This window comes from Leuresthes tenuis, unplaced genomic scaffold (genome assembly GCF_036924035.1).
Source record: "Leuresthes tenuis unplaced genomic scaffold, fLeuTen1.0.hap1 SCAF_13, whole genome shotgun sequence".
Lineage (NCBI taxonomy): Eukaryota > Metazoa > Chordata > Actinopteri > Atheriniformes > Atherinopsidae > Leuresthes > Leuresthes tenuis.
In genome coordinates this window covers 30,685,991-30,703,881 of record NW_027325367.1, presented here as the reverse complement: position 1 = coordinate 30,703,881, position 17,891 = coordinate 30,685,991, and the positions used below count along the sequence as shown (strand labels likewise).

Here is a 17,891-nt window from a genome sequence, read left to right as displayed (position 1 = left end):
ATGGTGTTCCTCTAATTTAAAAGAGTTTCAATTAGTCTGGAAAGATTGTCTAGGAACATATAAGAAAGGCCTTAGTAAAGCTAGAACTGCTTACTATTCATTAATTGAAGAGAATAAGAATAATCTCAGGTTTCTTTTCAGCACTGTAGCCAGACTGACAAAGAGTCCGAGCTCTGTTGAGTCATGTATTCCTTTAACTCTCAGCAGTGATGATTTCATGACATTCTTTATCAATAAAATTGTTTCTGTCAGAGAAGATTAATGTAATCCTTCCCACTATTATCACTGATGTATCATCAAGTAGAGCAGCTTTAGAAGTATCTTTAGAACCTGATTTGTATTTAGACGGCTTCTGCCCAGTTGATCTCTCTGAGCTAACAACAGCAATAGTCTCTTCTTGTATTTTAGACCCAATCCCAACCACTGTTCAGGAGGTTTTCCCCTTAAACAATACTTCCACACTGGCTTTGATCAATCTGTCTTTGTTGACAGGATATGATTTTAAGGTTGCTGTAATTAAACCTTTACTTAAAAAAACCTACTCTTGATTCAAATCAAATCAAGTTTATTTGTATAGCCCTTTACAATGCCCAAAAGGTACCCAAAGTACTTTACATGCAAGTCATAAAACAGTAACCGACATAAATATTAAAACAAAGAAATAGTTAATAAAAAAGTACATAAAATGGCACATAAAACCATCCCCAAACATAAAACCAGTATAAGCAAGTGTATTAAATGACCTGAGGAAAGGACTTCTCTAGTTGCCGTTAAAAGCTAGACTAAAAAAGTGGGTCTTCAGCTTAGACTTAAAAAGGTTGAGGTCTGTAGCAGTGCGAATGTCAGGGGGCAGTTTATTCCCCAATCTGGGGGCTGCAACGGCGAAAGAGCAGTCACCCCACTGTTTACATTTAGATCTGAGGACATCCGGTAAAAGCTAGCCTGAGGAGCGTAGGGCCCTGTCAGGGTCCTGGATGGTTAGGATGTCGGACAGATAGGTGGGCGCCAGGCCGTTAATGACCTTAAAAACAAACATCAAAAGGTTAAAATCAATTCTAAAATGGACTGGAAGCCAGTGGAGCGATGAAAGGACAGGGGAGATATGCTCGGGAGATGCTTCGGGAGATAAATCGTGCAGCAGCGTTTTGTACCAGTTGAAAACGTCCAATAGAAGCCAACATACAGGGCATTGCAATGGTCCAGTCTAGATCTGATAAAAGCATGGTCCTGCCGATTAAGAAAAGGCTTCACTTTGGCCAAGAGACGGAGTTGGAAGAAGCTAGTTCTGTTTGTCAAATTTTTAACCTGAAGTCTAACATCACACCAGGATTTTTTATGTGTGTTTTAAAAGAAGGGGCCAGGATGCCCGAGTTTTCAGCAAAAGTGCTAGACAGTGGAGATGTACCGAACAGAATAAATTCTTTGCTAGCCACTGCTTTACGTCATTTAGACTGTCCAGTAACTTGGTGAGTGCGGAGCTTTCGTTGTGTCTCAATGGCAGATATAATTGCACATCATCAGCGTAAAAGTGAAAGGACAGGTAATGTTTTTTTTATAATCGTACTCAAGGGGAGCAAATGCAGGGAGAACAGGATAGGGCCAAGAATCTATCCTCGAGGGACCCCACAGGTAAGGGGAGCTTGAGAAGAGCAGTGGTCACCAAACATCACAGAAAAGGTCCGATTTGTCAGGTATGACCTGAACCACTGGAGGACGGTGCCTCGGACACCAACGTACTACTCCAAGCGGGTAATAAGTACTGCATGGTCGACTGTGTCGAAGGTCCAGGAGCACCAATACAGTGGGACTCCCTGCATCCACAGACAGGGCGATTCAGAAGTTTTAGTTAATAATCAACCTATATCCAATCTCCCTTTTTTTGTCTAAAGTTCTTGAAAAAATTGTTGCAGCTCATTTTTATTATAATATACATATTAAATAAATAAATAATCTGTTTGAAGAATTTCAGTCAGGATTCAGAGTGCATCATAGCACAGAAACAGCACTGGTTAAAATTACCAATGATCTCCTCTTAGCCTCTGACAGTGGACTTGTGTCTGTGCTTGTCCTGTTGGATCTCAGTGCTGCAATAGATATGATGCAAATCATATCTATTTGATAAATTCCAGTTAGTTCTTGTAAATGAAGAATCTTCCTCACACACCAGATTAAGTCATGGAGTTCCACAGGGTTCTGTGCTTGGAATAATTATTTTCACTTTATACATGCTTCCATTAGGTAACATTATTAGACAGCATGGCATAAATTTCCATTGCTATGCTGATGATACTCACCTGTACTGTACTGTACTTATCTATGAAACCAGGTGAAGCCAATCAGTTGGCCAAACTACAAGCATGTCTTAAAGACCCAGATGACTTAGAACTTTCTACTTCTAAATTCAGACAAAACTGAAGTCATTATCTTTGGACCCGAGTGCTTCAGGGAGAAATTGTCTAGCTATATAGTTACTCTAGATGGCATTTCCTTGGCTTCTAGTTCTACAGTGAGGAACCTTGGAGTTATTTTTGACCAGAATTTATCATTTGATGCACATATAAAACTGGTTTCTAGGACTGCCTTCTTTCACCTTCGTAATATTGCTAAAATCAGGAACATCCTGTCTCAGGGTGATGCAGAGAAACTAGTCCATGCATTTGTTACTTCAAGACTGGACTATTGTACTTCTCCATTATTTGGCTGTCCCACATATTCTCTGAAAAGCCTGATCCAAAATGCTGCAGCCAGCGTTCTGATGAGAACTAACAGGAGAGATCATGTTTCTCCAGTCTTAGCTTCACTTCTTTGGCTCCCTGTTAAATTCAGAATAGAATTTAAGATTCTTCTCCTCACATATGAAGCTCTTAATAACCAAGCTCCATCATATCTTAAAGATCTCATTGTAAGATATTTCCCCAACAGAGCACTTCGCTCTCAGACCGCAGGTTTACTTGTGTTTCCCAGAAATTCTAAAAGTAGAATGGGAGGCCTTCAGTTATCAGGCCCCTCTCTTGTGGAACCAGCTGCCAGTATATGTCCAGGAAGAAGACATCCTCTCTAACTTTAAGATTAGGCTTAAAACTTAGTTAGTTAGGGATGGCTCAGGTGATCCTGAACCATACCATAGTTTGGCTGCTATAGGCCTAGACTGCTGGGGGGGAGCTCCTGTGTCACACCTTTCCCACTTTGCTCTCCCTTTTCTCTCCCTCTTTTATTTCCTCTTATGACATAATTTACATTTGGTATTATTGTGGTCATTCACTTCTCTTTCTTTGTATCAATAGGGATCCTTTGAATGGCGTTATGGTGTTTGTTGTCCCTTCTTTTCTGTCCTCTCAAACCCCTGCTAGTCGAGGCAGATGGCCATCTTTCCTGAATCTAGTTCTGCCAGAGGTTTCTTCCTGTTAAAAGGGAGTCGTTTCTCTCCACAGTCGCGTCATGCACACTTGGGGGCTTTCTACACACTCATCTAGTGGGATTACATCATCGTCGTGTGGCACTGCAGCACAGCTTATATACACCGTGCTCTGTGATGGTCGGCTATCTTCACACTGAATTTGCTACTGCTAGTTTTGTGCAACAGGGCAGAATATTTATCAGATTTTGATGACATGGATGACGACTTTGAGTACGATGGACGTCCTTACCATTTCAAGCCAGAGTATACAGATGAGGAGGTGGATGCAGAAGCAGAGAGAGGAACTGAGCTGTGCTGCAGTGGCGTGTGTCGAAGAGGTTATCCAACTAGACGCGTGTATAGAAAGCCTCCGATAAGCCCCCCGATAGCCCCCAATAACAACAACACGGCAGCTAACAATAACAATAGTACGTGTTCATTCATTCATTCGTCTTAAAGTATTGGTAAAATAAAGATAAATAACGTTTTATTTAGAGGCTGTATTGTCTATGCCCCATTCATTCCTGTTATATGTATATAAACGGATCTCGAATTATCTAAATAGCGTCCGAAAGATGCCGACTTTCACCAAACTGTTACTGATGAGTAGATGAACGTATTTTATGCCAGAAATAATGAACAGGTTTAAAAAAATAAAAAACGAACTTACCCTTTAAGTCACAGTTTCAGGTTTCTGCTAACAAAATTGTCTTCTTCAAAATAATAATAATATGAGACCATGGAGAACGATTTCCGGACGGCCTCGAAGAGATTCTGGTCCACCATCCGGCGTCTCAGGGGGGGGAAGCGGCTCACAGTCAACACTGTTTACAGTGGGGACGGGGCTTTGCTGACCTCAACTAGGGATGTTGTGAGTCGGTGGGGGGAGTACTTCGAGGAACTCCTCAATCCTACCAACACGTGCTCGGAAGAGGCAGAGTCGGAGAGCTCGGAGACGGGGCCTCCCATTTCTGGGGCTGAGGTTGCCGAGGTGGTCAAAAAGCTCCTCGGTGGCAAGGCCCCGGGGGTGGATGAGGTCCGTCCTGAGTTTCTCAAGGCTCTGGATGTTGTAGGGCTGTCTTGGCTGACACGCCTCTGCAGCATCGCGTGGACATCGGGGACAGTGCCTCTGGACTGGCAGATTGGGGTGGTGGTCCCCCTCTTTAAAAAGGGGGACCGGAGGGTGTGTTCCAACTATAGGGGTATCACACTCCTCAGCCTCCCTGGTAAGGTCTATTCGGAGGTATTGGAGAGGAGGATCCGTCGGATAATCGAGCCTCGGATTCAGGAGATGCAGTGTGGCTTTCGTCCTGGCCGTGGAACAGTGGACCAGCTCTATACCCTCGGCAGGATCCTGGAGGGTGCATGGGAGTTCGCCCAACCAGTCTACATGTGTTTTGTGGACTTGGAGAAAGCGTTCGACCGTGTCCCTCGTGGAGTCCTGTGGGGGGTGCTCCGGGAATATGGAGTGCCGGACCCCTTGATAGGGTCCGTTCGGTCTCTGTATGACCGGTGCCAGAGTTTGGTCCGCATTGCCGGCAGTAAGTCGGATACGTTTCCGGTGAGAGTTGGACTCCGTCAGGGCTGCCCTTTGTCACCGATTCTGTTCCTAACTTTTATGGACAGAATTTCTAGGCGCAGCCAGGGCGTTGAGGGTGTCCGATTTGGCGACCTCAGAATCGGGTCTCTGCTTTTTGCAGATGATGTGGTTCTGTTAGCGTCGTCAGGCCGTGACCTTCAGCTCTCACTGGAGAGATTCGCAGCCGAGTGTGAAGCGGCTGGGATGAGAATCAGCACCTCCAAATCCGAGACTATGGTTCTCAGCCGGAAAAGGGTGGAATGCTCTCTCCGGGTCGGGAATGAGATCCTTCCCCAAGTGGAGGAGTTCAAGTATCTCGGGGTCTTGTTCACGAGTGAGGGACGAATGGAGCGGGAGATTGACGGGCGGATCGGTGCGGCGTCTGCACCGACCCGTCGTTGTGAAGAGGGAGCTGAGCCAGAAGGCGAAGCTCTCTACTTACTGGTCAATCTACGTTCCCATCCTCACCTATGGTCACGAGTTGTGGGTAGTGACCGAAAGAACAAGATCGCGAATACAAGCGGCCGAAATGGGTTTCCTCCGCAGGGTGTCTGGGCTCTCCCTTAGAGATAGGGTGAGAAGCTCAGTCATCCGGGAGGGGCTCGGAGTAGAACCGCTGCTCCTCCGCATTGAGAGGAGTCAGATGAGGTGGCTCGGGCATCTGGTTAGGATGCCCCCTGGACGCCTCCCTGGGGAGGTGTTCAGGGCCCGTCCCACTGGGAGGAGACCCCGGGGAAGACCCAGGACACGCTGGAGAGACTATGTCTCTCGGCTGGCCTGGGAACGCCTCGGGGTCCCCCCGGAAGAGCTGGAGGAAGTGGCCGGGGACAGAGACGTCTGGGTTTCTCTGCTCAAGCTGCTGCCCCCGCGACCCGACCCCCGGATAAGCGGCAGATGATGGATGGATGGATGGAAAATAACTTTTGAGCTTTCAGACTAACTATAAGCCAACAGCCTGGTGCAAAGAGAGACAGAATAGGGCTGAAAATTAGAAAACAATTACGAAAAGTAAAGTGGAACTAAGGGGTATTCATTGGTAAAAAATTGGCTTGCCAGAAATGCAGAATGTGAAACGAACATAGAAGAAAAAGACAAGGGTCAGTTGTGGGGATAATTGGGAGAGGAAGAATGATGAAGGCAAGGCGAGGTGTGACGATGTGAAAACTGCAAGGAGGAGCAGAGCAGTGGAGCAAAGAGATGGTCTGACACCACATGGTTTTCAGGCACATGTCCCATCTGATTCTGACAGATACTTTTCAGTAAAGATGTGAACTAGCCAGCCCATACTGGACACGCAAGGAGAACAGAATCTGTGTATGTGAGTTTTCAAGGTTTTCTAAACATCCTCCTTTTAGAAGAGTGTACAGGATCATAGAGTGCTTGCAGCCTAAGTCCTGTTTAAATTTATTAAGGCAAGATAGTAGATGACAAACTATCTATATGTAAGAAGGTAGTAAACCTTCATACATCAGTTAACAGTGACATCTTTCTAATCATAATATATAGAATAGAAAATACTTTATTCATCCTCCGTAGGGGAAATTCAAATGGTCATATAGCTCAATTAAAATATTTACAATGACTGCATATTAGAACAAAAATAATAATAAATAAATAAATTTGAGAAGAACATGTTAGCAGTTACAGTTAAAAAGCCTTATGGCTGTGGGGGACAAAGGACCTCGTGAACCTCTCAGGCCTGTAGCGCAGTGAGATAAGCCTCTCTGTAAATCCCCAACATATGTCATGCAAAAATCAGTTAGATGGCTGTCTCCCAGGGTGATAAGCTTAGAAAGTTTATATAGAATATACAAATATACATAGAGAAAACTATTATATACATTTATTTGAGTAACTGCACAACAGACATGAAACTTAACTGTGCACCGATCTGTGAACAGCTTAGCATGCAGCTGCAGAGCTACTACTACAACAAATGGGGAAGCCTGAGAAAGACAGACAATATACACACATATATATATATATACACACACATATATATATATACACACCCACACACATATATATATATATATATACATATAAATGAGAAGATGTGAGTATGTGAACTAATATTTCTCCCTACTATTGCAGAAAAGTACAAATATATGTACTTGTCTTATCTGTTGTTGTCAACGTGTTATAAAGAAAACAGACATTTCCACAATATAATTTCTGCATGATGTGCCGTAGACCCCCACCCCCCAGCAATACCAGCGAGAGCGGATCTTCCTTAAAGATGTGCTTGTGTGAACAGCAACTGCATAACAGATCAGATCAAATTGTTTGCACATTCTCCTGAACATCTCTGGTAGTCATGACTGAAAATGCCTTAAGTGAGTTACAACGTGTAACATTGTGTAAATTAAATAACTGACACACTCCTTCCTGCACTGATACTAACAAATGCTACTGGACTAAGGATTGAATATTGCAGTAATTCCGAAGAAGGCTGAGCTGGAATGCTGAGGGAAAGAAATGGCATTCCAAGTCTCAGCACAACTTCCTCTTTACACCAATGCCTTTACGCATGCCGAAATGCACTACGAGGTCCAGTGCTTCATATCCTTGGCTGCCTTTCATGCCCATTGTTCATGTCTGGCTGGTCCTTAAACTGATAGTAAGCAGAGTGGACAAGGAAAAGCCCTTTTCCGCAAATGTCCCAATGGCCTCTGTTGAGTTTGGAGAGCTATCAGGTCTCTGGCCTAGAGCGATGGGTGATAATCTCTGCATGCCTAATCATCTTATGTAATGCACATTTTGAGTGTCTGCCACAGGGAAGGGTTCATAGCAGGTCCAGAGAGGAAAGAGGAGATAATGTTGCATAATAACAAAGCAACATCAAAGAAATGCAGAGAAGAAGGGAAGAAAATTCCCTTATTAATTGATATTATTAATATTATTATTATTAATATTATTCAAAGCCCCGGAGGTACAAGGGAAGCATAGTTATGACTTGTACACCATCACATTTTGATTACAAGAGACATTGAAATGTAAATAGAATTTTTTCTATCATTATTTTTTGCACAGGACATCCATGTTGTCCATTAAGCCCCCATAATTTACAATTCATCACCTGGAATAATTTTTATTTTTATTTTACAACAGAATAGTTTTCTTTTTATCAAGCAATAGGGTCTACTCACTCACAGCTTCGAGGTTTAAAAGTGATCATGTTCTACTGCGATCTTGTTCTCAGGTATCCTTTTGAGTAATGAACTATGAATTATTCTTCCCTTGATTATGATCAGTCAATAGTGATTTAACATGAGCACCAAACAAAAACTCTTCCTAAATTTTTTTAGATCTGCTCTGAAATTTATGGGAACTGAAAAGAAAAGCACAAACATTCCAACGCAATGGCCTTAAACAAATAATTTCTGTTTATGGGTATTGAGCACCTGCACAAGGACACACTCCTGTGTGTGTGTGTGTGTGTGTTCCCTTCCATTTCTAACTGGAACAAGAGCTGTTCGCCAGAAGAGCAAACACTAAGCACTAAGCTAACACACGAGTGAGTGCTTGGTGATACGTGGCATAAACTCAGTCGTTCAGTATGTTACCAGTGGTTTTATTCTCAGTTTCAGTTCTCTGAGGAAAGCTAACACCGCATGTGAAAGAGGCTTTGAGAAAGACTTAGCCATCAATGTATCTTAATGTAGTGCCCCGTGTAACCTTATTCTAACATAATACAATAATATAAAATGTTAAAACAATCTGGATATTCAAACAGTTGGAACTTGTCATGTCTTTAAGTTCAAACCTCAAATTGCAAAACAGGCTGGTTACTTGATGGAAGACACAAAAAACGTGTAACAAAAATTAAGAAGAGTGCACCCATATGTTTAAATTGTAACTTCTTTGCTACGATTAGTGGCTTAATCCTTCAAAACAAATTAAATTGTAAAATACTTAACTTATCAAAAAAGGAAATTATATAATAAACAAAATTTCAAACAGACTCAAAATAAGTCCACTATCCAAAAAATAAGGATTTGATGGAGTTGTTTGGAAAAAGAAAAGCTCTTTTAGTGTCTAAAATCCACCCACAACTGCTTTCCTAAAAGCCTGTGCTTACCTAAATTACAATAATGATGTCTTATTTGACCATATTAGTCCGGCTTGGATTCCTAGATTAGAATTTTTGACATAGCAGCTTATTTCAAATAGTCTGCCAGACCATCGTTGTGTCCAACAGATTTTCTAACGGCAGCTGCTTTTATGCTACAAAGCCATGTCTATAGGTCACATTCTCCACTCAGTACCCCTTTGCAAAATCACTATTTAAATGACAGTGAGGCCTGAGAGTGCTCTTTCCACTTTACAATAAACTCAACAACCCGGTCCTATGATTCTGTTTACTGAAAAATATTCTAAGTCCTAATAATGCCTCTATCTCATGTGGTACAAGTAAATAGTTTGGATGAATATGTGGCTGCCTCCAAATTTTTGACTGGTTCTGTTTGTTTGTTACAAAAAAAAAAACAACAATCTACTGTACTTCTAAGTACAACCCCAAATCGGTACTTCAACTATCCCATTCGTCTCCCACTTTTTAAATCCTTTTGGTTAAATTCTCCAACTAAAATAAAGAGGAATGCATCAGTCAAAATTGATTCATAACATGTAACAACATGGCAACACGTAGACTATCCAGACATAGAACTGTGCATATGCAGTTTTACAGGGTAAGGCTGGATGTTCTGTTCTGACAAGCAGGTGAAGTTCACAACTCATACAAACGCTAAGAAAACCTGTCAATGGGCTTGTCAGAGTGAGTGCTGTCAATTAATTTAGAGAACGCTGTTAGGAGTTATTGTATGTTAATAGGAAAACGTAGAAAGGTGGTGGGTTTCCGTTCTGTCAGTCGTATTAGTACATTCGTTAATAACTAAAGAACACCTGGACAACATTCGAAAGTCAGCTTACCTGGACTCTTAAGGTTGTACTTATTTTCCATGCTGACAGACTCTGGGTACTATGCTAAATTATCAAGTTTTGTTCAGTCTCTGTTGCTTTCTCGCTTGCTAGCTAATTCACAGCTAACGTTACCCTCTTAACGTTAGCTTAAGCAGCCCGGCTAGCTTACTTCTGTGATCAACTACGCGTATACAACTTGAAACTGAAGGTGTTCTTCCCTCTCTGGTGGTCCAATACGTGGTTGGGTTGGAGGATAAATTAATTTAGTCTTTAGTAAAACACTGGATTGTAGTTTCTGAAGTTATCCGCTGTTTTGGTTTCAAAACAGCTTGTCAAATATTATCTGCGTGACGTCATTTGTGGAACATAAACAGGAAGTGACTGACTACTGGTTGTCCTTCCTCTTTTAATACCAGACACATCATTAAGAGAAACGTTTGCTGCGTTCAAAATATGCTCTCATTCACTGTACGTTTTTCACATGTAGAGGATTCAATAGTGGATGGGGTTAGAGAATTATTAATGTTTTTCCGGTCACTATTTGAATGCAGCGGTACTTCATAATTATGCGCATTTTATTTACAGGTACGTAAACAAATACTGCTAACACGTACACACCAAATCTGAAGTATGCGCTGTATTTTAACATGTTTTAATCGACATCTCTGTAAAGTTTTGACATGAAATAATGACACTAATAAACTTTGCAACTGTAACCTTTATTTGCACTGTATCACAATCACTGACAGCTGCTGTAACAAAAGAAGAATGATAATAAGAATAACTTGCATTTCAACAGACCGTCGCACCGTCTTTGGTGCTCAGGCCTGAAAATATAACACATATTGGATGTAAAAAAGTTTTTGGAGCCAAGGTGAACACAATGTAACCGAATCCGGCAACTGCCATTAGGAGAGAGGGAAACGGTGGAAAACCGTACACACGGATTATTAAACTATGCTCTCGGTTTTGCAATAATAATCCGTGTAGACGGACTGCTAAACCATGAGCACAGTTTAATAATCCGTGTGCCGTTTTCCTTCGGGCCTTTTTTTTATTTTCTCCTGATTACGCTTGTAGAGTAGGATTAGTTGTTCACCACACGTTTTCAATGGGTAAGAAAATCGCAATATTCAGCTGCAAACATCAGCGCCAGCTAGTGTTAGGTAGCTAGCATTAGCACGCTCTGTTTGCTCATTGTTTCATGATGCCTGTTTTTACCTACGTATTGTAGATATTCTGTTCACTACTTTTTTTCTACGTGACGGAGATGTGGTGAACTATATAGTGAAAGAGAAGTAGCTAGCAAAATGGCTAGCTCACCATATAAAAGCTGTTTATTGAACGGGTGGACCATTCGAGCACAGCTGCGCTTTTAGACAGCTTGGCATGTCAGTGGGTACTTCCTGACAGCGTTTTGTTGCTGCATATTGCCATGTTGATACACTTGCGATTTTTCATACACATTCATATATTTTAGTTCACTTTACCAAAATGCGTACACTTTGTGAAGGCATTCAAATTTTCAGATGTTGCAATACATTGCCACAAAGCATGACTTTTTGCGCTAAATATGTATATGGGAATAGTAATTGAGAATACAAATGAAAAAAAGTTACTATCCTTTCGGTACAAGGTATAATTCAGTGTTTTGAGAATCGTATAATTCATATGTGAGGGCCATCATATTATAACTCAAGTGAGCATATTTGAGAGATTTTGGGCATTTATGATAGTTATCTCACATCATCAAAACTGGAAATAGGCTAAATAAAATAAGGGATCTTACAAATTGGAACAATGTTTCCTTCCTTAAGAAGAGTTTTGCAAACTATTGAAAGTCTAAATAACTGATTTCAATTTTGTAAGATCAAGGTATCAAACCAGAACATTTCAGTACATGTAATCCCGGGTTCAGTTTTGTAACTTGAAATCATGTTGAATTCTGATCAGTCCTCTGTTAACTTGTCAAAATATGCTGGGTGGAAAAAGAAAAACCTAATTTCGCTGTATGCTTTGTGTCTCACGAGTGTTTCATTACAAATGGATGGTGCTGAAGATACTTATAGGTGAAAAAGAATAGGAATATGTTGCATGGCCATCATTACTGTCCATCTCATTTCTAATTTCCCATGGCCTTTTAATATGAATGCTGAAACGTCACTCCAAGCGAAGCAGCGAACATTTTGTAGACATTACACCTACACAGAATCATAGGATTTAAAGAGAGTTAATTTATAAAACATTTTAATCTGAAAAAAAATAAGGTAATAATAATTATGATTGTTAATGTCTCTGGATTTAAAAAAAGCACTTGTGTTGGACAAAGTAATCAAGAGAACAGCTCAAAGAAAACACCAATACATACCTGGTGAAATAAATGTGTATTTTTTTAAAACTGCATTTGCCTTGTATAGACTTAAAGTTGTTTTTGGATTTGTTGTAACGCTGTTTTTCTTTTTTTTCTTTTTTTTTGCAGGATCAGAGGTGATATCTCTGTCTTAAATAGGGGAGGGTGTGGTGGATGGAGGAGGGTATTCTGCTTTCCTTCAGTTCCTGTTCCAGTTTGCCAGTGTTGGGGCTCGTTAGGGGGAATGGCTGGCACCTGGCTGGGTGTGGTAATCAATACAAAATGCTGAGTCTGTCCAAGCAGTTGGGGGGCCTGCACTCCACCTGGCTTAGATTTGTTTTTCTTTTCTTTGGTCAGTTGGTTTTTGTGTTAACAGGCATCAGGTGTGTTGTTGGTTACTTTGAGTTTAGGTTGGTTTATTTTGAGTTTTTTAAATAAATTATTTGTTTTGATAATCTTGTGTGTGATCTCCAGTTTTGTCATTTTCTCTGAGCCAGGAATGTTCACTGTAGTGCACAAAACTGGACTATGTTGCTCATCTGAAGGAGAAGGTAATCAGAGGAGGCTGGCTCCTTCATTTAATTCACAGCTGTGTACTTTAAAGGAAACTTCAAGAAAACTGGAAGTGCTTCACTAATTTAGATTAATTTCACCTAACATGGAAAGGAGTCTTAAAACATAGCAGAGCACTTTGCAAAGCTAGAACTAACTAGTATTCGTCACTGATGAAGGACATAACAAGAATAACCCCAGATTTCTTTTCAGCACTGTAGCAAGGCTGATAAAGAGTCATTGCTTTATTGAGCTATGTATTCCTTTAACTATCTGTAGTGATACATTTGCAAGCTTCTTTGAAAAAACAAACATTTTAAAAAGAGAATTCATTGCATCCTTTCCAGTGTTATTTGTGAACGATCAAGTATATTAGCTTTAGAAGTATCTATAGAACCTGATTTATGTTTAGTTTGTTTCTGTCCTGTCAAGCTCTCCGAGCTAACAACAAAAGCTTAATCTAAACCATTAACTTGTATTTTAGATCCTGTCTGTTTAAGGAGGTTTTTACCTTAACATTTTAATATTTGGTTACTGACAGGCTATGCAATGCAATGCTATGCTTGATGTTAGTCTTAATCAATTATAGACCTATATCCAAACTCCCTTTCGAATCTAAAGCTCAGTTTTAGTCAGGATTCCAAGCACATCGTAGCATTGAAACAGCACTATGTAAAGTTGTCAACGAGCTACTCTGTCTCAGATAATGGTTATGTGCCAATAATATTCCTCTTGGATGTCAGTACTGCATTAAATACCATCAATTACAATATAATCATCCTCCTATAGAGGCTTGAACATGCCATTGGGATTAAAGGACCCACATTCAGCTGGCTTAGTCATATTTATCTGATATATATTCCAGTTTGTTCGTATGAGTCTTCTATACATAATAAGTCACGAAGATCTGCAAGGTTCCGTATTTAGACCAGCACCTTTCACCTTGTACATTTGTTCATTAGGTTATATTATTAGACCGCGTGGCATACGTTTCTACTGCTATTAATTTGATAATCAACTATACTTATCCATGAAGTCAGGTGAAACCATTACTACCGTGAGGAATCTTTGAGTTATTTTTGACCAGGATCTATCTTTTGACTCACATAAAGCAGGTCTCAAGGACCACCTTCTTTTACTTACATAATATTGCTAGAAATATCCTGTCCCTGTCTCAGAGTGATAGTGAAAATCTAGTGCATTCATTTTTTACTTTAGAACTGGACAACAGTAATTTCTTATTATTGGACTGGCCCAAAAATTCTCAGAAAAGTCTCTTGCTAATGCAAAATGCTACAAATGCGCTAGAAATCCAGTATAGAATTTAAAATACTTATTTTATGAAGCACATAAATCACTTTATATGTGTTTCCTTTCCACCTTTCCTGCATCTGGTTGTGCTACATGTTTCTTCCTATTAAAAAGGAGTTTTTCTTTCATTCTCTCCTTAAGCTTCAGACAGGAGTTTGAGATGAAGTGACGATTCTGTGCCGTCTGTTGCTTTTCTTAGTTACACATACACATACACATATGGGGTGGCTGTAGCTCAGGAGGAAGAGCACTTATCAGAAGGTCAGTGGTTTGACTCCTGGCTTCCCCATGTGGAAGACAAGATACTGAACCCCATGTTGCCTACCAATGCGTCCATTGATGAATGAATGTGAATGAATGCATTGAAAAAAAAGCACTGACTAAAAGATGCTGTAGTGTGTGAGTGAATGGGTGGATGTGGCATGTAGTGTTAAAGCACTTTGAGTGGTCAACTAGACTAGAAAAGCTATACAAGTACAGTCCGTTTACCATATGTACACACACATACATATATGTGTCAAAAACATGGCAGCATAGGACTGAGAGTTGTAGTGTTACAGACTTACACACTTCTCTGCTGCTTCCCCTGGCCCTTATTCTGATTTTGTGTCTGAAATCAAGTGCAACCGCTTTAGAAGTATCTTTAGAACCTGATTTGTATTTAGATTACTTATGTTCAGTCGATCTCTCTGAGCTAACATCAGCAATAGTCTCTTCTAAACCATCGACTTCTATTCTAGACCCAATCCCAACCAGACAGTTTAAGGAGGTTTTCCCCTTAATTGACACTTCCATATTGGATTTGATCAATCGGTCTTTGTTGACAGGATATGTACCTCAGACTTTTAAGGTTGCTGTAATTAAACCAGGATCCAGGAGTATTAGCTAATATTAACCTATATTCAAACTCTCTTTTATGTCTAAAGTTCTTGAAAAAATAGTTGCAGTTCAACTTTGTGATCATTTACATAGAAATAATCTGTTTGAAAAGTTTCAGTCAGGATTCAGAGTGCATCATAGCACAGAAACAGCACTGGTGAAAGTTACCAATGATCTCCTCTTAGCTTCTGATTGTCGATTTATGTCTGTGCTTGTCTTGTTGGACCTCAGTGCTGCATTTGATACAGTCGATCACAGCATTCTGTTACAGAGACTTGAACCTGTTATTGGGATTAAAGAAACTGCATTAGACTGGTTTAAATCATATTAATCTGATAGATTACATTTTGTTATTGGAAACAAAGAATCTTCCTCGCTATAATACTCAGCTATAACTATCTATGAAACCAGATGAAGCCAATCAGTTGGTTAGACTACAAGCATGTCTTAAAGACATAAAGACATGGACAAGTGGATTACGCTACTAGTTATGCTGCAAGTCTGATTCCGGGTCGCTCTCAGAACCTCAATAAATTCCAGCATGGATGCCACCTGTGCAACAAGTCCAGTTGTGATTAGGAATGACAGCAACTCAGTCACAAAGTGGTAGGCCATGTAAAATGACAGAGCAGGGTCAGTGGATGCTGAGGCGCATAGTGCGCAGAGTTCGCCAACTTTCTGCAGAGTCCATCACTACTGACCTCCAAACTTCATGTGGCCTTCACATTAGCTCAAGAACAGTGCATAGAGCGCTTCATAGAATGGGTTTCCATGGTTGAGCAGCTGCATCCAAACCATCACCAGATGCAGTGATGTAAAGCACGCCTCCACTGGACTCTAGAGCAGTGGAGATGCGTTCTCTGGAGTGACGAATCACGCTTCTCCATCTGGCAATCTGATGGACGAGTCTGGGTTTGACGGTTGTCAGGAAAACGGTACTTGTCTGACTGCATTGTGCCAAGTGTAAAGTTTGGTGTGGGGTTGTTTTTCAGGAGCTGGGCTTGGCCCCTTAGTTCCAGTGAAAGGAACTCTGAATGCTTCAGCATACCAAGAGATTTTATATATATATATATATATATATATATATATATATATATATCTGTGATAGGCAGGGAGCTGGACCGTCTCATAACTGTGGATGAGGAGGAAGTTATATTCTTTGTTGGTGAACAATAAACACCCACCCCCCATAGCAGGACAGAGGAGCAGTTGCAGTAAGAGCTCATCTCACTGCGCTGCAGGACTGAGAGGTTCACCAGGTCCTTTGTCCCCACAGCCATAAGGCTTTTTAATTGTGACTGTTAACATGTACTTCTCACAATTATTTGTTTATTTATTTGGTTAATTAATTATCTAATTTGAGCTACATAACAATTTGAATTTCCTAATTTCCTCCATTGGGGATGAATAAAGTACTTTCTATTCTATTCCATGTATATTCCATTCCTATGTATATATGTCTCTGTCTCTATAAAGGAAAATACAGAAATATGGATGAGAAATTGCAGCAAACTTGAAAATTAGACTGGAATACCCCAGTTGTGTTATAAACATTACCAGATGGCTTAACACAATCTGATTAGGGTTGTGAAGAAATTAATTATATGGTGGAGCAGAAGTACAAAGAAAACTTTGAAGAAAAGTGATTTGGCTCAACGTCAGCATTCTGTCTTGATGTTCTTTTTTACAATAATACCTCCTTCTGTTCCTATCAAGTTCCAACAAATGACCTGATCGTCAGAGGAAAAGGCCACTTAACCACTCTACATTTAATTCCTAGATATACAATTCTTTTTATCTAGTGTAAGTAGGAGTTCCTTTTGTCCGTCTGTCCTCCGTGTGTATATACTGTATTTATATTTATTTGCTATAAATAACTGAACAAATTTAACCTAAGTTTTAGTTTTTATTAAATTGACCTAATTAGAGTTGTGTCCCAATTTTGCAGTTACTTCTTCATTCTTATATTTTGACAAAGAAGGTATATTTTGCTGTTATTTTTGCAACAGTCATCAACTCACATTAACATTCAAGCAGTACCATGTATTCTACAGATACATTATAGTCTATCATACTCAATCACACATTGATGAGCATACAGCAGGCAATGTAGGATGCCAGATATATGGGAAGACAGGGATGAAATAACCAAACTTTCAGTCTGGATGATCAGTCTCAGTCTCAAGTTCTCAGTTTTGTGCTTCTGATAACAGGTTTGAACACCTCATTCATCCCCCGTGGGGGAAATTCAAAAGTATTTCTTCAAGTTTTCAAAGTATGTAATAACAAGTTTGTATCTTTAGGGTGTTTGATTTTTTTTATGTCTGTACCATACAACTGGCTAACAGTTGGTTTGTGTAAAAATGAACCTCTAATGAAGACAGATGAGCAGGAAAAAAGCTTTATGTAATACCATGAATTTGGCTCTCTATCAAGTACAGCAATCTTCCATCGACCATATCCAGATTAATTTTGTTTGTGTGTGAGTGTGTGTGGGATTCCATTGACATGGTTGACATGCTTATCTGTCAACTGTGAAAAGTTGCTGTAGAATTTATAATCCAGAACATTTCTCTTGACTATGGCACCCTAGGATTTTAGTATTTGCTGCCCTCCACAGTTCAAATAATGAAGATACATACTGAATACCATACAAATATGTTAGTATACTCATATACATACTGTATATGTGTGAATATATATATATATATAACAAACAACATCTTATGTGTTTTGTATATACTATTTGGTTGTGAGACTGGTATAGTTCTGTTAAGATCAGATCATCAGATGTGCAGGTGGAAAAGTGACATTTCAGTACAATTCAGGAGTTGGTAGTGTGAATATATGTATGTATTTGACAGTTCAGTTCAGTTCAGTTCAGTTCATTTACTGTGAGT

General features: G+C 40.1%; 1 protein-coding gene across 2 annotated transcripts in view; it reads right to left on the bottom strand.

The window, feature by feature from the left end:
• The window catches only part of ube2j1 (ubiquitin-conjugating enzyme E2, J1), a 29,696-nt gene extending 19,449 nt beyond the window's left edge, over nucleotides 1-10,247 (bottom strand). The window contains exon 1 of one of the 2 annotated variants that reach the window (XM_072362721.1): nucleotides 9,909-10,247. In XM_072362721.1, coding sequence (XP_072218822.1) covers nucleotides 9,909-9,939 — 31 coding nt within the window. In that variant the 5' untranslated portion in view covers nucleotides 9,940-10,247. The remainder of the gene's footprint in view (nucleotides 1-9,908) is intronic. The other variant, XM_072362722.1, reaches the window with a different exon arrangement.
• Between the last annotated feature and the right edge of the window lie 7,644 nt (nucleotides 10,248-17,891).